The sequence below is a fragment of the Megalops cyprinoides genome, chromosome 14 (assembly GCF_013368585.1).
Source record: "Megalops cyprinoides isolate fMegCyp1 chromosome 14, fMegCyp1.pri, whole genome shotgun sequence".
Classification (NCBI taxonomy): domain Eukaryota; kingdom Metazoa; phylum Chordata; class Actinopteri; order Elopiformes; family Megalopidae; genus Megalops; species Megalops cyprinoides.
The window spans coordinates 23,511,285-23,537,044 of record NC_050596.1 but is presented as its reverse complement, the minus strand read 5'-3'; the positions used below and the strand labels follow the sequence as shown (position 1 = coordinate 23,537,044).

The 25,760-nt window shown below is 41.0% G+C and overlaps 2 protein-coding genes across 16 annotated transcripts in view; both read left to right on the top strand.

Moving 5' to 3' along the window:
• clasp1a (cytoplasmic linker associated protein 1a) overlaps positions 1-6,147 on the top strand; it is a 93,258-nt gene extending 87,111 nt beyond the window's left edge. For all 15 annotated transcript variants that reach the window (XM_036544993.1, XM_036544991.1, XM_036544992.1 and 12 more), the window contains 3 exons: positions 890-1,096; positions 1,592-1,708; positions 3,452-6,147. In XM_036544993.1, coding sequence (XP_036400886.1) covers positions 890-1,096; positions 1,592-1,708; positions 3,452-3,538 — 411 coding nt within the window. In that variant the 3' untranslated portion in view covers positions 3,539-6,147. The remainder of the gene's footprint in view (positions 1-889; positions 1,097-1,591; positions 1,709-3,451) is intronic.
• Positions 6,148-6,992: 845 nt separating this feature from the next.
• tfcp2l1 (transcription factor CP2-like 1) lies at positions 6,993-20,100 on the top strand. The gene is made up of 15 exons (XM_036544930.1): positions 6,993-7,149; positions 8,024-8,172; positions 9,971-10,044; positions 11,954-12,059; positions 12,507-12,613; positions 12,947-13,099; positions 13,300-13,410; positions 14,214-14,311; positions 14,970-15,021; positions 15,142-15,235; positions 16,000-16,090; positions 16,291-16,373; positions 16,888-17,030; positions 18,366-18,417; positions 18,684-20,100. Exons 1-15 carry the CDS (start codon positions 7,088-7,090, stop codon positions 18,719-18,721), a joined length of 1,413 nt encoding a protein of 470 aa, XP_036400823.1. The 5' UTR covers positions 6,993-7,087; the 3' UTR covers positions 18,722-20,100.
• Positions 20,101-25,760: the final 5,660 nt, after the last annotated feature.

Genomic DNA, 25,760 nt, shown 5'->3' with positions numbered 1-25,760 from the left:
CGAATTTGTCTCCGCCTGCCAGCACGTGAATGCGTTTGGCTCAGTGACATCTGCAGAGCCGTTCACGAGTTGCTTGTTTTTTTTTTTTGGGTTTTGCACACAGATCCCTAATACTGGGAAACGGGCTGTGGGTGGGGAACATTCCTGCCCTGAGTAACACAAAACCGCCGCGTTCACAGAGTGAGCGCGCTCAGTCAGACTTGCCGCAGCAGAGCGCCCGCACGTTCGGCGGCAGTTCTGAGAAAAGGACAGGCAATTAGCTTTTCTCAGAACCCGTCTGGGTGAAACAACAGGCCAGTGCCGTTCAGTGGGCCGCTGTAATCCCTCAGGTGAATCCTCCACCTGGGCGCCATGGCAACACGTGGCTCGAAACCAAGCACCTGGATAACATCTTGGATAACTGAACCGGCAACCTTTTCTTTTGTTCTTAATCAAACATTCTCCTGGTTTCTAGTGAGATGGTCTTTGATTGTTTTGTACTATTGAAAGTTATAATGGAAACGCGCCAACACTAGAGTGTGCTATACTGAAGTACTCAGAAATTCACACAGACCTGAGCGGTATGTAACCAGTCAGCTTCACATGATAAATTGTTTGTGTTTGCCTTTCCTAGTGCTATTCTTTTCAGGCTATGAGGAAGAGGCGCGCTGAGACACGGTACTACCTTGCAGACCTACCTGTTGGTCTGGTTAGCGTTTAGGTTCAGTTAAGATATTTCTCAATGGTGTTGTTCACCATGTAGGTATTCGATATCCTTCAAGGGGAAGTGTCAGCATGCCCCTGGGATCTGAATCCCAGGCCAGCCCACACTCCTCCCTGCTTCCTGTGTGTGGTGAAAGGGGGTGCGTTATGAGGCCTGACGGGTGTGGTGTCCCTGCCCCTTCCGCAGGTGGTGCGGGCGGCCGAGGAGGCAGCCTCCACCCTGGCTGGCTCCATCCACCCAGAGCAGTGTATCAAGGTGCTGTGTCCCATCGTCCAGACGGCCGACTACCCCATTAACCTGGCGGCCATCAAGATGCAGACGAAGGTCATCGAGCGCATCGCGAAGGAGTCCCTCCACCAGCTGCTGCCTGACATCATCCCGGGCTTGCTGCAGGTGTGTGCGTGTGCGCGCCCCCCTCGCCAAACTCCCGTCCCGCCATAACACAAATGCGCAAACCCGCTGGGCCGGTAGGGAAGGAGGGATCAAGGTCCGTGAGGATTTACACAACAGAACTATGTTTTGTCAATCACAGAAAAAAAGGCTTTTTATAGAACGGACTGGAAGGACTCCAACTGTCATGTTCCCTGTAATGCATAGAACTGAACAGTGGCTGTAGCCATGAGGGTTTATTTTGGGAAGGCGTGTGTGTGTGTGTGTGTGTGTGTGTGTGTGTGTGTGTGTGTGTGTGTGTGTGTGTGTTCGGAGGTGGTGGGGGGTGACCTCTGCCACACTGTCCCTATATTAAGAGCTCAGGAAAGAAGATAATTTAGTATTTCTACCCAGAATGTTTGAGCTGACTCCCCCTCTCCGCCCCCCCTCCCCCTTTCTCTCCTCCCCCTGATCTCCTGTGGCACCGGTCAGTGATTGTGTCTCCGTGTGTGTCCACAGGGCTATGACAACACAGAGAGCAGCGTACGCAAGGCCAGTGTGTTTTGCTTGGTGGCCATCTACTCTGTGATTGGTGAAGAGCTCAAACCACACCTGGCCCAGCTCACGGGCAGCAAGGTACAGACCCGTCATGTGCTCGCAGTCCCAAAGTCCTCTGTACCCTCCCCTCCCCCGACAGGCCTCCCCTTGTTTGATTTTTTTTTCCATGTATATATTTGTTTCCCACCTCTGGTTTCGACTGGTCTGTGTGCCAGAGGAGGGTCATTTCTGCCCTACTTTGCAGCGTGGCCTTGGGTTGCATAAGGAAGAGGGAAGCCGTCCAGGTTTGACTCGACAGTCAGCGCTTGCCGGCTGGATTGAGCCTGTTACATATTGACCTTGACTCTATTGAGCAACACGGGGCACAGAACACCAGTTCAACAGTGACTTGGGTTACCTTCAACACCTTCCACAAGAAAAAAAAAAAACTTATAGCTTGACATTTTGCAGCCCTACCACTGCTCGCATATTGCCATTCATCAAATAACAGGACGTGAGTCATTAACAGGAGTGCACATATAGGCTTAGTACAATTCGGTCAGTGTTTGGTTTTTCTGTGTCTTGAATTTTCATAAGAAGTGTCTCTGATGTCAGGGTAAGAAGCAATTTAGTATTAATTGAGTCACTTACCACGCTACCCTCTCGGCCCTTCAGAAAGACTGAGTCACGTTGCACAGCACCAGAACTAAGCTGTGACTGTACTTCTCAATATGGCTTCACTCCAGAAACACTGCATGTATAAACAAAACATGATTCAACCTACACTTATTTCACTCTGTCAAGCTGGGTGTGTCGTCCCTCGGGGAGACACGCGATGATAAGGGTCAGTGATTTCACTGGTGAGCTGACCTGTCGTCTCACATTGATTTCAATGCGTTCAGTTTCACACGCATGCATTCTCGGAGAAACACATTTCTGCTCAACTGTTTGACAGGCTGTCTGAATGCACACACATTTGTGCTTCTTTATTGTGCATGCGTGGTCATTGTAATCTGATAGCGGTTAAGGTAAATAAATGTCTTTGGTGGATTCCGTGCTCTCTGCCTGAGGACATCCGCCCACAAATTGTCGTTCTTAAAAAAAAATTCTTGGAACATTCTGGGACTTCTAGGAGCAGCATTGCTCAATGTTTGCTTTTTCACCTAGACGTTTGAAACCGACATGCTTTCAACATGTGCCTATTTTTTGATGATCCAATGCGTGCAGTCTCTGTCAAGTTCTTTCTCTCCAGCAAACAGGAATTCATTTAAAAGCAACGATGACGCTGCAGCCTAGACCATAATTAAAGGGTGCATGGAGCAGAAATTTTAGCAAAAGGGTGCATCTGACTTGGATGTTTATTTAAAGGATGATCTAGATGTACGTGTCCTTTATTGGCTGTTCCAAATGGGCAAATTCCTTCTATCATTGTATGTGCTGTAGTATCTAGTTGTTAGTGTTTGGAAAGGCCGCATCACCTTGAATAAAAGCCAGCAACACCCCCCCCCGCTAGGCTGAAGAGTGCCTGTGACCTGGTGCTCTGGCTCCAACCTGATGGTAACCAAGGACATAGTGTTACCGCTGACATCCCCTCTGTCCTCCTGCACCTCCATCCTTTAGCTGTCTGTCATTTCATTGGCTTAGACAACAGTGCCCCCAGAACTGGTCGCTTTTTAATTGGCTGTAGATGTCAACACCTTCAGACTTGCTTTTTTTTTCCTGATGTCACTAATGTCATAACTACTGCTTTTGAATGATTGAGTAGTGGTAAAGGACCTCTGCAGAGCCTGCCTACCCACAGTACACCACACCATCAACACTTTTACCCATGTTTCCTTGCAGATGAAGCTGTTGAACTTGTACATCAAGAGAGCCCAGACGACCAACAGCAACAGCAGCAGCTCCTCGGACGTATCCACGCACAGCTAGCGGGAACCGATCCCGCCGGCGCTGTCCCTCCGGACTGGGCAACAGTCGTGCCTCTTTCCAGACCTCTCCATTTCACGTGTTCTCATCGATGCCGCTACCCCTGCAGACTGCTCCAGGGGAACATTTCGCTTATCGCAATCAGTGTTTTTTCCCTTTTCTTTTTCTTTCTTATTTTTTTTTTTCTTGTGAACCTCGTCTTTTATTCCACGCCATGTCCTTTGGCTTTTATCCCCCCCTTGCTGTTTTATAGAATGATGAATGTAAAGGAGGTCTGAGTCAGTGGTGAATGCTTTTTACAGGTTTCAACTTTTTCTAGGCTATGAAACATGGAAGTATCGCTCTGTGTACTTCGGCCTCACTGCTTCTGGTATACTTTTGAACTATGGTCAGTTATGTAGACAAGAAGAAAATGTAGGTGTTTGAAAATGAATACGCGAGAGTAAAGCGTACTCTAGGGCTGTAGTTTGATCTCTTAAACGTTGTTCTAAAAAAAAAAAAAAAAAAAACCTAAATTCTCAGCATTCCGTGAAATAGTCGTTCTTGGGATAATACTACACTCAAAAGAGTCTGGATTTGGGAAACCTTTGTAAAGGGTTAGACTTACTTTAGGTTTAGTCTTGCACTTGAATTTCAGTTTGTGGTTGACGATCATTTGGCTGGCCCAGTGATTACATAAAAGGATCGTAACGGGGTAAAATTTAACATTGAGGTTTGGGTACAATAATAACCAAAAAAATATAGGACTAAAATGAGGATATTTTATTTTCATTTTATGTGAATTTTATTTAACCAGTGTCGAAGGACCACACTATCATCCCCTGTATTTAGTTAAATTTACATACAAATTTCTTCTTAGTTTTGTATTTAACTTTTGTCAATCACTATGATGGCCAGATGAAGCCAGAGAAATGATAACTTTTATTATTCTTAGTAACAAGTCTAGTCCAACAAATCAGAAGGTTTTGTAGGAACCTCTTAAAAGTATTAGCAGTCTGACTTGCTGGCAAATTGCTCAGCCTAAGGAGGGGATGACAGAGCTACGTGGATGTAGTGACATCCTTATCAGTGTTTTCCTTATTTCATGTAAGTTATTGATCTCGGTAGTTAAATTTTGAATTAGAAAACAAAATGAAGAAAAAAAAATTCAATCACAGTTAATCTTTTTTTTCCTGGAAAAACCTTGACAATCGGAAATGTAAGGTGTTTGCTGGGATATCCATGGATACGACAAAATTTTAAGTGCCAGTGAATGAGATTGTTCAAATTAAAAGAGCCACTGTGGCAAAAGATGCTCTTTGTGAAGGCAGGCTTACCAGTTACAAGAACACTAATTTTGTTATATTTTTGGAAAAAAAAAGAATCCAACTTGTTGGATGTACCATTAGTCAAAGCACTGTATGAGTCTCAAACCTACCACATTTTAGACACTTTTTGAACTTCACTTTTGACAGGAGTCATCTAAGAATATGGCATTTCAAGTGAACTGGTGTGAATCTGTGATGTTGCTGCTCAAAAATACTTACACTAGATTCCCAACTACTATGAATGTTACTGGTGCATTTTTGGGGGGACAGAAGACACTACCAGGCCTTACTTTCTTTTTCAAAGTACTGTTTCACAACATGGACTGTTAAATGGAATGAATATAGTCTCTTTTTTTTCCTAAAATGTGAAAACACATTGCATTTAATAGGCCAGAAAAAAATTAAAGGAAGATACATCTTATGTTTATACTGCCCAACTTTTTCTCACCCGTATAGTCATAGTTCTTGAATTTGGGGGGGGGGGGGAATCAAGGTTGAACCACAGATATTTTGTACATTACTTTCAATCACTGCTTCGCAAACTTATTAGAAAGCAGAAAAGGGTCCGAGGTCTCATGTTTTTGCACGTTAGCAAGTAGCCTGCATGTTTCAGCTACACCTCTCCTTGTGCCGTTTACCTGATTCTGATTTCAACCGCAAAAAACACCCTTGCTACTTCAGCAGTCCAGTTAACCTGTAAATACAGTATTAATGTCAGCCTAAAGAGCAACCAACTCTAAAGCTGATTTAAGCTCCTTGGGTTGACCAAAATTTGGATCCCCAAATGTCTATGTTTTCACAGGCTGCAGAGGAGAGAACAGATGTCCGAAGCCAGCCATTTAAAGCACCCCTAGTTCTCATGTAGTGTGACATATTGAGGCATGTGGCTTTTCAAAGGTACACTATGTGTGCGTGCCTTGATTGTATCTGGCAATACTTTTTAAATCGCTTACTAAACCGCTTAAGACCACATACGAGTAATTTGCAATTTTGTCATATGGAACCCTCTTCTCTTTGCAAATAATTATCTGTCTAATTCCTGTGTAAGGGGAAAGCCAATGTTTTTTGTAGAAGATGACAAAAAGTGGTTTACTGTTCATATACTCAGCTGATGCATTGGCCATTAGAAACTGTATTCCTAGCAAATTGTTCTCTGCGCATGTTCTTTTTTTCTTTCTTTTTTTTGCTTTTGTCATGTAATATCCATATCTGTATTTATATATTTGTTTTATTTTGTGTGTATTATGACAACTGTACAGATTACCCTTTTTTGTTAACATCCACCTGTGATAGAATTTGCGAAAATATAAACTTCAGTTTGCTCTAGAAATAAACCAACTTCAAAGAGTTTGCTTGCTTTTTTGTCTCTCTCTTTTTGGTGATATGTATTTGTCTTTAAAATGTTTCCTTTTCAGAATTGATTAACTGGCTAATTGGTATGAATTTGGACTGCTTTAGTCACATTTTAATTTACAAACAAAGCCATATGCTGACATGTGCTGTGTAAAATATTAACTGGGTGAGATGTTACTGTGCCTCTGTGTTATTGATGTCAAGGCTTACCTTTAAAATGGTATGTACAGACGAAACAAAAAGGGGTCAAAATTTCGCACTGTCATCTGGTTGTGTGACGTGTATTCAGCATATTTATTAGAGGTTTATTTTATGTCAGAAGTTTATTTATAGTCTGTGGCACAGAGACACGGGTATGTGATTTTTTTTTCAACTGAAAGCAACATTTGCATTCTGTATAATTTGTTGAAATAAAGCACCTTTAACTAAAGTACCTTAAAAATCCTGTTAGTAGAAAAAAAAAGATATAAGGTTGAGAATCAAAAAGGGGGTGCAAAAATTGTGGGACAGTTCCTCTGACATCCCGCCCTTTACATCATTACTGTTCTTTAATATTAAATAACATTACTGTAATAATATTTATAAGGAAATGGGGGAAATGTGTGTAAACTCCCAACTTCTAACATTTGAAAGTGCGATGAATTTTGAACGCTGGAATTTTTTTTTTTTTTTAAATAATGCTATTAATTTAACAGAGCAATTCAGAGGCGTGTCTGTCGACTTCCGAAAGGTCATCTGAGGTATGCTAATAAAGTGGGACGTCAAAGCGTGAATAAAAGAGCAGAGAGGGGCGCGATCTTGCAAAGCTCTGTACACCTGTCGCTCGGGCGAGCTGCCGCACCCTCCCAGTTTTCTGTGCTTGGATACTGTATTAGACGGCGCACTGGAAAACATGCTGTTTTGGCACTCGCAACCTGAAAATTACCATCAGCATTCAACGTCCAGCTATCTTCGGTGAGTTGAAGTCTGATTTCAGAAAATTGCCATGAACTGTGTGCTTTAGCATTGAGCTTTGGACAAAACCACGAATCGCTGGAATGTTAACTTTACTATATGCGTTAACTTCTTAAAGTGCATCAAAAAAGACGCGTCCCGAAAGTACCTTTAGTACGTTAATGGTAAGTATTGAACACATCGATTCCTGCTCAGGAACAACTCCTTCCTTTGTTTAAGAGGGTTATTTCATTCAAAGCATAGGGAATTAATAATTGTACTCTGGACTCTGTCCATAGAATTTTGGACAAAATATTATTCCGTGTATGTTGATTATTTGTCTAGTGTTGAGTGTACGCTAAAGTTATGTTAGGTTGGCTTGACTCCTTACGGTTTTGTGCTTGTGTTGTACTTTACCTCACTTGTAAGTCGCTTTGGATATAAGCGTCTGCCAAATGAATAAATGTAAGCAAATGTAAAGGTCCAAATATGAACTCTTTTGTAAGATAGTAGATTTGGCCACTGTAAGACGGTGCAAGAGAAGTAACCTTCATTTTTCATAATTATCTTTGAAGTCAAGTAAATTATTTTTCTCCTGAGCGAAAATTCGTACAAGAATGGGATTTTAACCTCCTAAAAGTAGGAGGACGTCAGATGTGTCTTAAACTAAGAGTTTTATGAAAGATGTTTATATTGAAAAGAATTTAATTGCTGTTACATAGCAAGACCGATGTGACCAATCGGTTTTTCTGGAAAGTTTCGAGTCATAAGCAATTCTGCTGATTTCTTAAAATCGATTAGCTAGAGTTAGAGTTATTGTTTCTTTTGTTTTCATTTCAATAATCTCACATTTTGTTTTAACATAATGACCACTGGCGTCTTCCATCTTTTTCAGCGAAGCGCTGGCACCTTTCTTCAAGCACGAGGATGCACAGCCCTCAAACGAAAATAATACAAAAATGCCGCCTTTTCAGTATGTTCTATGTGCGGCTACGTCCCCAGCTGTTAAAACCCACGAAGAAACCCTCACTTACCTAAACCAAGGTACAGTAAGCTTCCATCATTTCCTTAACCTCGCTTAATATGTGCTGTTGAGTTTACCGCACCACATTAGCTACATCAAGATAGACTGGACCTCTCATTTACACTATGATTCTTTGGAAGATGAACAATGAGCAAGCACCTTTCTTTTTACATCCAAATACAAAGGGAATACACGTTTTTCACCAAAATAAGTGCGTATAGCTAACCTATTAGTGTTGGCACATTAGGGTCTCAACTGGGCTGAAAGCAATTCCAGAAAACCGTAAAAGGTTTATAGAGATTCCAGATTTCATTTTATACATGTTTTCAAGACTTTTGTTTTGATCAACCCCTAATTAAATATTTGTCGTTCATATAGTTCCATCAACACCCAAAAACCCAACTACAGAGTTTGCTAGACAAACATCTTAAGTTGTCTCTTTGAATTGTCCCAGTGTTTTTCTGCTCAACTATTGCTGACATCAGTGTGAACAATGCTTTTAGTAAAAGGTGTGATTAGGTCATGCTGCTAGTTCTACCTGTTTACCCAGAGTCTACCTGAAAACATTAAAACATTCAGGTACACTTAAATATTGTGTCGCAGTGCTTTAGATCAGAATGAATGAATTTACTTTAATAATATTGTCCTCCTATCCAAACTGCTATTTTTTCATCCTGTCCATTTCTTCTGTACTTCTTTTGTGGGTCCATGTTTTAGAAAACTGTGAACTCATTGAAATTGTATATGTTTGAACAAAATTCCTTTTATGCAAAACTTTACAAACCAAAACTCTTAAAACCTACTGTCTATAGCTCTAAAATTACTAGGAGTAGCTAATGCCATGTGCTTTTATCTTATGTACTACATTCATAAATTTACATTTGTAACCTCCACTTTAAGTCCTGTGGAGATACGAATGCTTGGCTGTTTCAGTTTTGCAATTAGATTGGTGGGTTTTGTATGATTCCAGCTATTCTATTGGCTTCAGTGTTCATTAATTGATATGTGATGTACAACAAAAATTGGGATTGCTTGCACTATGCAATATTTTCCAAAATATTCTACTATACCTTTTCCTGAAAAACACTATAGCTCAGAAAATACCCTCTGTTTAGCCTTATTCCATATTTGCATGTGAGTGACAGAGGTGAGGAAATACTAGTACACTGCAGAGAATTGAAATTTCAGGTCAAATTGGGTTATGCACCCGAGTATGACTTCATTGTTTTCCGGAGTGTTCTCTTAAACACAACTGCATCAGTTCATATGGAGTTCCTTTAAGCCCTTACAGAAATGTCCGATAGGACTTTTTCAAATTATGTAGTAAATTGATCTTTGATTTATTGGCTTGTCTTATAGGACATTTTTGAAAGGGGATATTCTCAGTCAGTCAGTGGCTGGTTCAACTTACCGCACATCTTTAGCCATGGTGATGACTGAAATAAATGTAAGCAGTGGTTACTTTTTGTTGTAACTTGCTCATAACATTTTTTTTTGCTTTAAAAATCCTTTGCAAATTACAACAAAAAGCAATAGTGCCACACAGTTTGGGTTATGGGATGTTTTGTTTGGCTACATTTTTGCGGTTGATTGAACGGACAAATAAGTTTCAAAAAGTAAGTTTACTCCCACTTCATGTTAAAGTTATGAAGTGCAGGAACTCTTGCCTTTGCAGGAGGAAGGAAAGAGATGTACTTTTCACTGACTTGATTGAAAAATATACCACAGTTTCATCTTCCAGCTGACCTACTTTTTCTGATTGAATGATTTTTCATTTTTCAATTTTAATCAGGTTTGTTTTAATGTCTTAAAATGTAGGTCAGTCCTACGAAATCCGTATGCTTAACAGAAAACTAGTGGAGTATACAGATATAAGCAGCAAATGTGTAAAGGTAGGTTTAAGGTACTGTGTATGTATTTTTTCCACTATTTCATGTGACTCCCCTCTTTATACCTCTGTCTGTTTCTGTATGTATTTCCTGGTTTGTCAACACACAGGTGATTCCTCAACACTGCTTTCAGCTTCAGGTGTTGGGTGCCATCGTGGGAGACTTTGGTACTATCACCCAACTTCTAATGTTGTCCAACACATACATAACTCAGTTGACATTATACATTACATATAAGACCAAACAACACACATTTTAAGTTGCCTTTCTGAATTGCAATTGTAAATTGTAAAAAAATGATGATTCTGACATCTTGAATGCTACAGCATATAGAAACCTCATAAAACAATTAACATCTTAAGAACATGTTGTCATCTGGTGTAGTATTTTTAACAACCAGTTCACCTGGGTTTGATTAATTCAAAGAACAGCACTAGGTGCTGTTGAAATCACCAACCTGGTCAGAAAGTATTACATTTTAAGGTGTTAATGTTTTATGAATGACCCCCAATATATGGACTACAAGGAGATACCAATACATTAACATACATGTTGGGCAACTAAATGATGTATTGCAACCTTCATAACACACTGTAGGTTATAATTTTGTTGGATCTTTCTGCTTTTTGCTCACACCTGTAATATCTGGGAGTCCATAAGGGTTTTGTCTCTATCATGGGTAGAATTCAATCAAGCAGCTAATTGCCTGCAAATCTCTGGTCACAATTCCACAAATTATGTTATCTCAATAGTTTTTCCCCCTAGAATGTAAAACACTCCCTAATTAAACAAAATTTGTAAATGTTGATTGGCAGACAATTAGCAGGTTAATTGAATTTGGGCCTATATCTGAGTTATTGCAGCAGCTGGAGAATTCTCTGTCACTAGGTTGTGAAGATATTATTTTGTGATGTGATGTGCAGTCAGTGAGTCTAATGACCCTAGAATGGAGCAGTTGGCTTCTTTACAAACAAATGATGAAATGTCATGTTTGAGGCCTTGAGGTCAGGGCAGCCGTGCATGAATGTAAATGATATAGGCTGAGAAATGTTTCTTCTTACAGGTTACTAATGTTTCATCCTTTTATATTTCATTAGGTTTATTTATTTACTGTTTAAAACAGCTATTTAAAAAATTAAATCTGCACAGTCCAGTCTATTATACTCATAATAGTAAGGACACTATTAATGTGCTCAAGTGTGGAAAGATGTTTAGTTTGTGTGTACTGTTAAGTGTGACAAAAACAAGAAAAGGCTCAGCTTTAAACAAGCCAATTTAAACGAAGAGCTGCTTCATTTGAAGTCTTCATATGTAAACACTTGAAACAATGACCACCGATTCCTAATGATCAAACAGACATCGCAATACTACCCGACTGTAATGAGACAAGCTAGGAACATGGAAATGGCTGTATCTGTGCAGGAAAACATGGAAGGAGTGGGAATCTGCACAATAACACACACAATGCATTTCAACGTATATCTTCAGACAGTGCAGTGTGTGCATCCGTGCCTGTGTGTATGTATATACAAATACATCCAACTGAACACACCATACAGTGTTTCCTAGACATCCATCCTTCCTTATCTACGAGTCCGTAACTGCTTTCCCAGTACCACAGTGCCTTTTAAATTAATTTCTACACAAGCATTACTCAGGAATCTGTGGCCGTTATTTTGAGTGTGAACCCTATGAGTCTTCTGATGCAACAAGGGGGTGCAATTGACAGTGAATTCTGAGGCTTCACCCCTGGGTTTGGATTAAATGGTCTGTGCGAGCTTTGGTGGGGAGGCTGAGGGTTTCTGGGAAAGCTTTCCACAGCGTGTTGTTGAATGTGTGGACGGCTAGCTGTGGTCTGCTTCTGAGTGGATGGGGTGCCACTTTGGTAACGCTTTGCCCTGCTTGTTTCCAGAGCATTGTGCGAGTGGTATTTCATGACCGGCGCCTGCAGTACACTGAACACCAACAGCTGGAGGGGTGGCGATGGAGCAGACCTGGAGACAGGATCCTAGATATCGGTGAGTGAGGGCGGTCCCGGCCCATACTCAGTGGTCCACAGCAACCGGCTTTGGGACATTCATGCAGGCAAAGTTCTCACCACCAGAAACTCCTTTTATTTTTGACCTTATCTGCTTCTGTTTGGTCATAACATTCAACATAACATTCAATACAACAATCTAAACTGCTTTATTAAAAATACAACTCTGGTCAAGTGAATCAGGCTGAAAAAATGTAAGCAGGGGGAAATGGGATCAACTAACATATGTAAAGCAATGTAATGAGCTTTTTTGGGGGTTGGGGTTGGGGGGGTGGCTTCTTGTGAGAAATTTTTTAGAATATAGTGTGATCGTGATACAGTGCTTTCAAGTTGTAGGGTACTGATGTACTGTGATGTTTAGAACTTCCATAGCAAAGTAATTGATTGCTGTGTGTTGGACTAACGGCCAGTGGTTGGTTTTGTGCAGATATCCCTCTCTCAGTGGGAGTCCTGGAGCCCCGGGCACACCCACTGCAACTCAATACCATCGAGTTCCTCTGGGATCCTGTCAAGAATGCCTCCGTTTTCATCCAGGTACAATCCTGCTCTGTGCCCCTCTGGCGTGTTGCCAGCCTGAGGCCTTTTACCTGTTCAGGCGTGCCACTCTCGTTTATAGCAGACAGTGCTCAATCCCAGCCCTGTATAGCTGCTACCCTATACAGCCAAGCTCTGAACAACATGATTGAACACATTGTCTGAGCTGAACCAAAAACAGCTCCCTCTCTAGTCCTAGGAGTGCTTGTGGTTTAAAAAGCAGTGGAAGACCTTGCCAGAGCATGGTCCTTCTACACCAGGGTTGGCAAGCCCTGAATGGCTTCAGTGTGGTCAGAGGCACATTGCTTACTATCAGCCTGCTCTGTGCTGCAGGTCCACTGCATCAGCACGGAGTTCACTCCCCGCAAACACGGAGGGGAGAAAGGGGTGCCGTTCCGCATTCAGATTGACACCTTCGGCCAGAACGAGAACGGAGAGTACCTGGAGCACATCCACTCCTCCAGCTGCCAGGTCAAAGTCTTCAAGGTAAACATTCAGGGGAGCAAATTCACATGACAGTTTTTGTAAAACAACTACGTGTTGTTGTAGATGTTTGGTGCCCTCCATCTCTCCCTAGCCATTTTGGAGTACATTTTCTGAATGTGACTGGTCAGTTGGAACGGAATGGTGTGTGTGTGTGTGCTAAAGATATTTGTTTTTTTTTCCCTTCACCCCCTCTCCTGAAGCCCAAAGGAGCTGACCGTAAGCTGAAAACTGACAGGGAAAAGATTGAGAAACGCAGTGTTCAAGACCGGGAGAAATACCAGCCTTCCTATGAAACCACCATGCTCACAGAGGTAAGGAAATGGCACGTCATCAGATATGTGCCACTGCGTAACGGCAGGGACACCTTCCCTGGAACTGTTAAAGCAGTGGCGGCGTCGACATGTCCCTATCTTGGTAGATAATGTCACAAACTAGCAAATTCTGGCTCGAAATAAAACTATGATAAATGGCTGTAAGGGGTAGTATTTCCCAACCTAAGTGAGTGGCATGTGTGTGTGTGCGGATGAGTGAGTGAGTGTGTGAGTGGGATGAACCCAAATAAACCCAAAAGCTGGCACGAGGCAGACCAAGCTCATCGACTGTCGGGATCTCCTCTCTGCCAGTTCTGACTTCCCGGCATGACCTACGCCATGTCATGCTAATCCATTGTTATATTATGTAAGCAACATTTTGGATTAACTTACCCTCTGCGCAAGTGTCTGTCAGTGATTAAAGAAACAGTTAGCGATGGTTAGCTGGTGAGATATTGGTCTCATCAGCACCGTCCCAGACCGCTGTGATCTGTTGTCACTATGCAGCTGGAACCAGTTTGTTTCATCCATACTGTGACACATTTCGGGGCCTTCCTGTCGGTCCTGAATAAAACGTGACAGCTGTTGGTAAAACAGTAACCGGCAGCCATTAGTTCACCGGGATCAAGCTGCAGTAGAGGTCATGACTTTGGAAACGTCGGCTTTTGGAACCAGCTTTAAAACTGTGCTTCTCACTTACAAAATCTCAAGAACAAAGGCTTTGCCCTTGTTCTGGACAGCAGAAAGCTGCATTTCTCCCTCGGTATGGAGGGGACGCTAACAGGTGCCTTTTTTGTTTCCAGTGTTCGCCCTGGCCTGATACCCCCGCTGTCAACAGCACAAGCAGCACTCCCTCCCCTGTCTACCACAACTCCCCCTCCTCCTACAGCATTACTGACGGGTACGTCTCCCCCTCACCTCTTTCTTCCCACTGTTGCTGCTTCATGGTACCACAAATACTGCTTCATTATTTCTAGGTTTATCAGCTGTAAGAAGCTAGGCTTGTTTGTGATTGGCAAGCAGTGTTTTCGGTGCTGTGGAAAACACAACAAGCAAGTTAGGAAGTGTCTGAATGAGATCTTTAGCTCAAGCTACGGCCATTGCATGTTCAACTTTATATTTTTGTTTGGAAGTATCAGGCAAGAATGGTGTTTCAGTCATATATTGACGACATATATTTATATTTATCAACCAATCAGGGCTCTGAACTCTCTGTAGTGACAGGAGAGTGCCACTTCCTTGTAATGGCTAGAGCTAGCATTTTCTGTCAGTTACTGATCCTCTTGCTTCAGAGTTAATAAAGCCTTAGTCTCCCATCACTACTACCTAATCATACTGCAAAATTGTATGTGAATTGGGGTAATGGTATCCTGTTTAAGTTGTATCTGGTGCACATAACACAGTCTTGTCTTACAACTGGAATGACTCAATATGTGTGGAAACCTTTATAATAACCATAGAGTGCAACTTCGTACAAGCACCAAAATCAAATTTCTAGACTGAGGGCAGTTTACCGACTGACCTGCTGTCCTTCTCTTCCCTGTCCTATGCAACTGTAGAAACTGCTCTCCAAACCAGCAGGGAGAGCTGTTCCTGCCCAGCTGCTCTGATGTAAGTATGGAGGACATGGGGGCGGTGTGTAATATCATGCTCTTTTATCTTTTAGGCATATGTTTGAAGACAATGGTGCTGTGTTCAATTTCAAGGGCTCTTCTTCTTTTTGCAATGCAGCACCTCCTCCCAACGTCCAACCCCCAAGACACACAGCAGTGGCTGCACCGCCATAGGTTCTCTCCTTTCTGTAGGCTCTTCTCCAGCTTCTCAGGTAAAGGCGGGGCAGTAGCGAACAGAACTGCAGTTACGTTCAGAGCACAAGGCATACCCAGTGGCCCTTTTGTCCTTAACGTTAGAAGGGACCTGTAGTTCAGGTCAAGTGGGAGGGGTGATGTTTTTAGCTGTTTAAGCAGAGTGCATTTCAGCTCAAGTTCAGTCCTGCGTTTGACTAGCAATGTTTTATACTCATTCCTGCTGTGTTCAGTCCTGCGCTAGCAAGGTTTTATAATGTAGGCTGTGTGTTGAGGGGGGGTGGAGTGGGGTGGGGTATTGGTTTGGTCATGGGACTACTCTTGGCCGATTTTTCACAAAGACTAGATTCCATCTGACTGTGTCCAGTCAAAACCAACTTGTGGGTTATAGAAAAAGAGACATTGCTTTTGGTCCTGTTTTCTTTTCCCCCTGCAAGGTGAACGATTAATCATTCACATGTGAGTGTCAGGCAGTGGTCTCGACTCTTTGTCCTGTAGATCCACAGTCCGGGGATGTTTTTTAGTACTTTTCAACCAGCAACTAATTCACACCTGGAAAAACAGGTGATTCAAGCTACCATCAAACCAGTTGCTCTACAGCAGGAAATAAGACATGCGTTGGAATGAAGACCAGGAAGCTATAGCCTTCCAGTGAATACACCTTCTGTTGTGGAAAAGTTCATATTTGTTTATGTTTAAGTGTCCAGTATTCCTGTATTTTCACTCTGCCGATAGTGCCATTGGTGAGTAACTTGAGAACATTTTTCCTTGTGTGAATTTTTAGGAGCTGACCTTCTGAAGATGTCCAAAGAGGACTTCGTCCAGATATGTGGCCCTGCTGATGGGATTCGCCTGTTCAATGCTATCAAAGGAAGGTCTGTCTCCATACTGACTCCCTGAATATCTGCCAGGCCTTGTCCCATTTTATACCAGAAACCTCACGGGAGCACACGCACGTTGAAGTCAACTGCTGTGCTTTCACATTGCTTGGCAAGCCTCGTACATAAAGATTGCAGAGCACATTGTTTGTGGCAGCATGACCTGAGGGCTGGGTTTGTCCGTTGGTCTCCCTCAGGTGCATCCAGCCACGCCTCACTGTTTATGTGAGTCAGCAGCAGACTAGGAATGAGCAGCAGATCAAACCATCGAATGGAGAAGGTAGGGTGCCACCCTAGCAGATTTACCATTACCAACCCAGTGATGTAGAAACAAATGTCTTTCACAACGCCTTGTGAGAATGCATGAAAATGCTTGCCTCTGGTTCAGTTTGCTCCACTGTGAATAGAGAATATCTTCATGGTCTGGGAGAGCTTTAAATGACGCCCAGTACCACCTTGTTTTTTTCGTCACCTGTTGATCTCTGACAGTCACCTGTTGAGAACATGTTGTGACATAAATGCCCTGCTGCTTAGTGGAAGACCCAAAAAAGTTTTATACTTTAGAATGATTTATGGTTGTTGGTTATAGTTACTTAACTGCTGTATACGCTGTTGATATCAGTGTAACAACATATATCAAAAGATGACATTAGAGCTGGGGATGGCTGTTAAGGAGGGTACTTGTTAGTTTTACTGTTACTTTTCCTAAGGTGCTTTTACTTAGGTTCATCTCAGGTTAACCCTTACCTGACTGGTCTTTCTGTTCCTCAATCCCCTGACCCCACCCCCTGCAGTGTACCATGCCCTCTACCTGGAAGAGCTGACAGTTATGGAGCTGACAGAGAAGATCGCCAACCTGTTTAGAATCCCACCCCAGCAGGTCAGCCGGGTCTACAGACAAGGCCCCACCGGCATCCACGTGCTGGTCTCTGACGAGGTGAGTGTTAACATTGATGGTGTGATGCTTCCCAAGTCAGTGAAAACTTTGCCCTTTGTACCCTTGCTTAATTTATTTACATCCATGTCTGTTCCTACTGATATAAAGGCAGTCATTCTTGACCCATTTCAGCAATGCAATATTTTACATGCATTTCCAACACATTGTCCAGATGAAATGCTGATGTCCAAGTGATAGCAAACAGTAGTAGCCCATTTCAAGGGCAGAAGCTAATAAGATTTTGCACAGTAGTGCTTTGTGTGGAACAGTGAGCTGTTAGGTCGGTATTTCCAGTGAGGGCCTGAGACCACAGCAGGGGCAGTTCACCTGTACCTCTCTCAGGTCAAACGTGCCCCGGTACGCTAATGGCCGTGCATAAAGACCAGCGGTGTGGAAAATGGCTCATTAATGTTTCTAGCAGGGAACAAAGGAATCCGCAGCCCCTCCTAAGATAAGACCTCTGAGCCCAGGGTCTTCATTAGTGCAGTTTTAAGGAGATTTGATTAAGAGAACAGGTTACTGATTGACAGGATGGATTTGGCACAGGGACAAGTCTGACATGAATGCGTTATGGCACTCCCCTCCTTTATAGGTATTACCAAACTATGTGATTCCTTTAATTAAGATCATCCATAAACCAATTATCTATCATTAACTTAGTATTACATTGTTTGTTTACTTGTGATTTCCCCTGCTATAGTATAATTACTTGTGCCTGCAGCTGCAAAGTGAAATACATCATTAATTTAAATTTGAAGTGAATTAAATCAGGTGAGTCTTAATGTCATGTCAAGTGGCAGGATTAATTGAAGTGTAATGAAACCAAATGCTATCGCATATTGTTATCGCTGCTATTTTAAGATACACCACTGAAACAGTAGTCTTTGTAGTGCTCACTATAACTGGGTACATGATTAGAAAAAGTATGTGTGGCAGTGTAGCATAGTGGTTAAGGAGCAGGACTCGTACCCGAAAGGTTGCCGGTTCAATCCCCGCTGGGACACTGCTGCTGTACCCTTGGGCAAGGTACTTAACCCACAGTTGCCTCAGTAAATAGTAAACATTCAGCTGTTGGGAAACATGCAATGCATGTGCGGCCAGTAAATATCCAGCTGTATAAATGGATAACATTGTAAAGAACTGTAACCTATGTAAGTCGCTTTGGATAAAAGCCAAATGAATAAATGTAAATGTAAAGACAGAGAGCCCTAACCATACAATATGCCTGAACATGTCTCAGACTACCACGTTAAGACAATCCCATGCACACTGTACTTAAGTTCAGTTAAATTAGGACAGTATGATTTTTCATGAGATTGGTCTTTTTATGTTCAGATGGTGCGGAACTTTCCCGAGGAGACCTCCTTTGTCATCAGTTCATTAAAAGGTACTGTTATCAGTCAAATATGTGTTTGGTTTGTTAGTGTGATGTGTGTGATTTTGTATAAATATACATATACATTGAATCAGCCATAAATATATACTTTCAAATATGAAAGTCATATTGATACTATAATATACAGAATTCCATACTGTCAACTCTTCAGCTCTACAGAATATGAACTCTCTGAAGACCAGACAGTCTGTATTTGTTTCTGTGAATCTACGTAGTTGTTAAAAATTACAGATTTGAGTCACTTTTTTCAATTTCAGATGAAAACAGTGATGGCTACAATATTGTCCTGAAGTGACCAGTGAGAGCAACTAGTGGAGAAGATGGACAGACGGACAAGAGCACTAGTTATTTCGCTGGAACTCTCAGTTTACGGAAAATAAACATTTTTTTCTTTTTGTTTTGTATTTTTATATTAAGTTATTGATTGACTTTTGATGAGATGTATAATTGTTTGTACAAAACTGCATTTTTAAATATTGCTTTGTAAAAATGGACCTGATATGAAACCATACCAAAATCACTGTAAAGCCAAAGCTAATCGTCAAGTCCATTTGACGGCTTGTGCAGTTCTCGGAATCTGCCTTAACATGAAATCTATAATCTACAAAACACTTGCATCACTGCAGAGCTTGATTCATTTTTTTTGTGGTTTTGAAAGTTGATGGTTAAGTTCTGAGAATTGTACTGAACACCCATAAAGCACGCCACGGTACCTGTTACATTAATGACAACCGTTCATTTGTTGGGAAACATGCAATGCATGTGCGGCCAGAAACATTGGGAAACTTGCCATAGATTCGTAGAATTTTCCTTCTAGGAAGAGCATACCTGTCTGTTGACAGGGTGCCATGTTTTGTCTCTAGGCCTGTTCTACAAACACATAAACCACACCCATACTGTTTAAAGCCAGTACCTCTAATAAGAAGGTAGGACTTTTATGTTCTTCGAAGGGGAAAAAAGTACAACAAACCATTTAATATCTTCCAAGAGAATCATATATATTATTCCTTGAACTTGAGGGCAATCGATACAATGTTACAATGATAGTGTATATATGTTGTACATATTTTTTGACGTTTTAATGGTTAAAGGTCCATATGTTGTATATTTAAATCCAACAAAATCATAGAAAATATGTTGGCAACTCCAAGTGCAGACACTACAAAACTTCAAAGCTAATGAACAAATTGATGATGATAAAGGGCAAAGTGTGTGCAGTACAACTGAAAATGAGATGGAAGATGTGTGTATGTATGTGTAAGCACAACGGTGTGTCATTCTTCCCAGTCTTATTTTTCATCTTTTTGTGCAAGAATATGTTGATATAAATAAATCAAACTGCCAGTTTTCTTAGTTTAAGGCTATACAAACTAAAAATATATATTATTTCTCTAACATGTTTGCAAAACACAGTAATAGACTATAGTACCACACTTTGTGTTTTTCATTTCTGTTCTTTGCTGTTGTTTAAGAGTTAATATCTGTTATTTTCTCTGACTGTGGTATTGATTGTTAAATGTTGAAGAATCTTTGGAGTTTACTGAATAACAGCAGATAAGTGGCTTTGAAAACCTGGGTATCATCTTACCCAAAATAAAGCATTTTGCACTGGCTTGAGGTTTCTTTTTAATCATGTTCGGTATTTTACACATCCTGCTTGTACAAATCCAGTAAAATGCTGGATTTGCAGATAAATCAAACGGTTCACTCTGTTTAACACCAGCCAAATGAGACAATAATAAAAGACCAGAATAGCTTTGTTGCATCTGATTTCACACATACACTTTTCTACTCCTGAAGTCAGGTTTTTATGAGATGTCCTTTCTGTTGCCATTTCTGTGATGAGTTACTTTATTGGCAAAGGTTCCCATCCCACATCCAGGTCTGAAAGGAAAGCTGCAGGGACACTTACTGTTTGGCCTCCTTCATTTTTGGGTATACCAATATAACAGATAAATGTTTTTGTTCACTAGGGGAAGACAACATAACACAGCATAAGTAATGTGTTGAAATCACTGTGTGGGCAACAGTGAGCAGAATAGCTCTGGCAACAGTGGGCTTATGGGTAATGGACTGGCATCTCTTGAGAGCGCACTAGGTTTAACCTACTTCATACTCCTGATTCCTGTGTAGCAATGAGGTCAGCGTCATTATAGTTGTTGCCTTTGAGAGGATGGGACCCCGTGTAACGGCTGAGCATTCGGCTAGGAGTGAGGTGACGCGCATGATAGGAAATGGAGCCGTTCAGCGGCAGCATTTGAAACAGGAGATGGCCTGCTTCAGCCGGATGAATCTCATCCAGACAAGGCCAGAGACGGAGCAGCACGCTGGTCAGTTTTAGTGTCACCTGCCCCCCGCGTGCTCCGTCCACTCGCAGGGTCGCTGGGAAACGCTTGCATTAGCTGCCCTTTATTGCGGAGCTGATGATCTCAAATGTTTATCCTCTCACCGTGGCACTCAGTAACAGCATCAGGTGGTCATGAGATCAGATGTCCCACTTCTTTCACCTCTGCCCTGGGCACTGGCAGGTGCTCTCCTTGGGCTTGAAGTGTACCAGTGGCTGCTGTCAGCGCAACAAGTTTTGACTATCCATGATTTATTGGTATAAGGTGCAAAAGTAGACCAAGGTTTTATATGCACAGTACAGTGTGTCTGAAAAAGAGTTGCTGCTTTTTTTGGTTCTAAAAATCTTGGAGAGATTTCCAAGTAATCAAAAAAGTCATCACCTGAGGGTGAAACGTAAATCAACTCAAAAGTAACTCGGCATTTTCCTTGAAAAACCTTTTGGATGCATCTCAACTGATGTGCAGAAGGTAGATTCCAAGAATTCCCTGAGCTTGTTTGTCTAGTGTCAGACGGGAGGGGACTCCTCATTCCTCAGTATCCACTCCTGTGCCCTTACACACCATTCAGATGAAAGCAGCAAAAAACATATATATAATAATCTTAAGAGAATCCTGCAATGACTGCAATGAAGAACGATGCTGGGATGCCATGATAAATTGAAATGTGAGGCCTATGACATCTTATTCCTTCAACACTACACTGATAACTGAAGTAAGGGCTGCAGTTGCATTGTGGGTGGTTGGACTTGTAGTGTTGGATTGGTGTTATGTCTCAGCATTGCATTATCTCCTTGGTTAAGATTTTTTTATTTGTTTGTCAGTCAACATTACATCCTACCTCCTTCCTTCTCAGTCTCAGTCCATACTGGCAAATGTTTTCATGCATTTTTTGCCATATATGTAATACATTTTTGCACAGATCATAAAATGTATATTCTCACATATATATGAAATCTTTCAAGAAACGAAGAAGCATAATCCTAACAGGAATTAGAATACTTGGTATCTTGACACATAGGAGGATTAGTAATTGAACAAGTTAAAAACAACATTTCCTTTTTCTCAAGACCCACTTCTATTTGTTAGCAACCACTGAATACAGCCATTTATGTAGCTCCATAACATTCCTCTTAAAGCCGGAAAACTTAGTTACGCATGTGGGATTGATATATAAATGTAATCTGCATAAAATAAAGATAATATTTTAAGTCTTAATTTGGTAACATTTTGTCTATGTTGTAAAAGTGCAAGACTGATACTCTGCTGTGGAGTACATAGTGCTGTGAAAACAAACTCGAACTCTCTAAAGTACCTTTTCAGAGTCAATTACCGATCCGTGACCTATGTACAGAAGTATTAGTAAAATGTATTACGTGGGTGCCAAAGAGGATCCCACTGAATAAATATTTACTGACCTCGTCATGTTGTGTACAGTAGTTATGTCAGGCAATGAGAGCAAGTCCCAAGGTATGCTTCAGGCCAGTTTGGAATATCTTGCACATTGAATGTGTACACATTTTGAAACAGATTTGAAACAGAAATATTTTCTCATTACTATACACAATAGGTTTGGACTTTTATACACAGGTTAAAGTAAAATGTCACGATTGTTCATCTTACACTGGTTATACGTGATTCTCACTGAAGTGTACTTGGCACTAACTGGGGAAATACATGATGGTCAAATCAATGAATTTGAATCAGATGGTGAAAATAATTCTTTGCAGCAACAGCAAAAATTATGACAGTAAAGGTGAATCTCTCCTAACAGAGCATATATCAAAAATGCCTAAATATATAATATTACAATTGTAAACACAACTTAAAAAAAAAAACTGAACAGGTTGTTGTCATGTTCCAGAAGACGGGCATAGTTCACTGATACCGTGAGTTGTAAATCAGTTCCAACAGCTGGTCTCAGTTTTCCATTGTGTCAACAGCTTGGCAGTGACAGATGACGTTAGGAAGGGTAAATTATGGAAAATCAGGCCTTGGCTTTCTGGTGCATCCTCAGCACACTGCCAACAGGTCGTCCCTGAAGAGGGTGAGGAGCTGTGGATGAGTTAATGATGCTGCTCGTGGGGAAGTGCAGTGGCATAAATGAATGCTCGCATGGTAAGCCACGTCCTCTGAGCTGCAGCCTTTGGGCAAGAACAGCAACCTCCACTGTGTTTGTTTTTGAGCTGTTTGATGTATATCCAGGTACCGCTGGCGGCAGAGGAGCCAAGTCTGATCTTAGACTATCAAGAGGAGACATTGTGATGAGACTCTAATCTACCTGAGGACAAGATTCTTAGCAGACAGATTCATACAAGAAAATAACTGCTTCCTTCATTAGCATGTCTAGTTTTGAAAGACTAGTTGAATTTGAAAGAGTATTACAGCCAAAAATTTATTTGCATTGTGCAGAATTTTGTCTGATTTAGTCAAAGAGAACCTGGGTTAGGTGTGTGCATGCAGTTAGAGGTTTCAGGGAATACAAATTGGCAGAAATTATAAGTATGGTGTCTTCCTTTCAGAACAGATGTTGCATCTTTCCAGAAAGTCTGCTCTAAATAGTCAAAGTAATCAAGAATATGTAACATGGTCTGGAACTAGTACTAGTGGGGTTAGGAACAGTAATTTGTGTCATGTATCAACAGTTCTTTTAATAAATAATAAAATGCATAACACTAAACAAATTTAAAAGAATGGGCTGAGCCGATTAAAAAGGATAAATGTTGTGATTTGCCACAATAGCGTTCCCCCTTGTATTATTCCAAGAACAGTACATTTAAGAAGATAGTAACATCCTTGATGTTGGCCTCAGAGTAAATCGAGAGAAAACGTTTTAATGCAACAGGTGCGTAAAGCGCGCCACCATTTGGCGGCATCCGGAATGACAACCTGAAAACGGTTTGGGAAGCATTAACTGTCATACTGCTGTCGACATGTTTCCCTGCCATGCGCTCGAACGGTGAGAAGTTACTAAAAGTAGATTGTGTTTTCATGTTTTAAATGAATGCAACCAATTGTTTGGTCTCGTTAAGCTGTAATATCCTATAATAGCTGAAATTGTGTTTACATTTCAATAACCACAATTCCTTCTTCTTAGCAAGTTAGCTTCCGGTGATAACAGGAATAAGAGTTTTTTCAGGCAACTTTTTTCCGCAAAACAAAATGTGCTACATTTTTTTCCTTTACTATTTTCCATTAAATGGAAAATATTGTCCATAGAATCCATGCATTCCATTGATCTTTTCAGGTAAAATATGTCACTATCCCCTCTGTGTACCTACTTAGTCTACTTATTTAATGCTTACTAGACTGCTAGTTCCGATTTTTTTTGTTTTGTTGATAGAACTTGACCTACAAAATGACATAAGAATCAGAATAGATAAGCCTACTTTATGTTTACATCACAAAAATTGTTATTTGCTCTGCAGACACCAGTTTGCACACTTTTTGTATACTCCATGTACACGTGTGTTTTTTAAATTGATGCTATGTTGGTTAACAACAATAGCTGAAGTAGATATGAAGACGTACTGACTGTATTATGTTCAATCGTGTTTTATCGGGAATAGTTAACTTTTGCCATCGTTTTCTCTCTTATCTCCAGTACAGCAAGCACCCAACTACATTGGAGTGCACAAGAAGGATGTGCTGTAATTGTAATGAGCCGTCTGAATATAAATAGGGCTGAATTATTGGAACATTTCTATTGAAACAAGTTTCTTTATTGATTATTTAAGCAAGTAATTTTCCGCTTACATTTAGGCGAATTGACACTCAATATACTGTATGTATGTTGACTAAGAAGTCACTACCAATAATAGACACAAGAGGGAGCGCTAAGCAAGCTTACTAACAGCAGAACTAGGCCTAAGTCTTGCAGTTTATTCATGTCATTATATTAAATAACTAATTCAATTTCATTTTCTGAGATGCAGGGTCCGGACTGCTGACTTGGGTTCTGACAGGTGACCCTTGCGGCTTTAGTCTGGCCCACTCAGGGAGCTGCTGTTCCGCCAGCCAGCTGTAGGTCACTTGGACCCCAGGGCCTGCAAATGGTACTGGCTGGCGAGGTGCCCATCGGTACGGCCAGGGATCCATGACACCTTTAGCGTATTCTGCAGTGAGTGACACCTGCCACCACACCATTCATGTTTGGGTTTCTTGTAGCCCTTCAGTTTGTTTTGTAAAGCACCGTGGCTGTTTTTGTTTTTTTTTTACAAGAAGTGATGGGTTATATCATCTTTTATAATCATGTGGGGATTTGATAGAATTTGATAGAATTTTATAGAAATTTTATGGAATATTTTTGAGATACAGGATATTATGGCTCTTATTTTGTTTAATTTTCAGTTCATTCATCTGAATTTTCTTTTCTTAAGGGGTGACAAACCATCAACAAACAGCAATATGAGGGAAGGGCACTTCAATTGTTTTGAATTTGTGAACTGTGAACTGAACTGAATTTATATGTATAGTTTTGCAGAGAATATAGCTGTTTAAAATGATCTTGTGATTATGTAGAGATCATGAGTATAAATAGTACCAGTAAAATGTTTGGACACAACTTTTAATTTTGATTTTTTAGATTTTCCACATTTTAGAATAATAGTAAAGACATAAAAACTATGAAATATATGGAATTACTAAAAAAGTATTAAACAAATCAAAACTATCTTATGTCTTAGATTCCTCTGAGAGAGTCATACATAGGCATCAACCTCACTATTTATATTTGTCTAAGAAGCAAAGTCTATTTCAGGCATTTAAGCGTAAGACTTTAAACCAAAATGTCTTTGAATACGTGTTTCCCATTATCTTTATCAGGTGTTTCCAAACTTTTGACTGGTACTGTAGATGCAGGGTGTTTTGAGCTGGGAAGCGGTGAGGAACGGAGGGAGGTGAAGAGAGGAAGTATAGAGTGCATTAGACAGTGACATGCACACCGCGTGTTTTGCGGCAGGGTGCGGGTGCCGTTTTGGGGATGCCTGCAGT

What these genes read in the sequence shown, in the direction of transcription:
- tfcp2l1 (XM_036544930.1), top strand. Translation starts at nt 7,088, where the DNA reads ATGCTGTTTTGGCACTCGCAACCTGAAAATTACCATCAGCATTCAACG. An exon ending in CCTCACTTACCTAAACCAAG is followed by an intron (nt 8,173 to 9,970) that starts GTACAGTAAGCT and finishes CTTAAAATGTAG; the next exon opens with GTCAGTCCTACGAAATCCGT. An exon ending in ACGTGCTGGTCTCTGACGAG is followed by an intron (nt 17,031 to 18,365) that starts GTGAGTGTTAAC and finishes TTTTATGTTCAG; the next exon opens with ATGGTGCGGAACTTTCCCGA.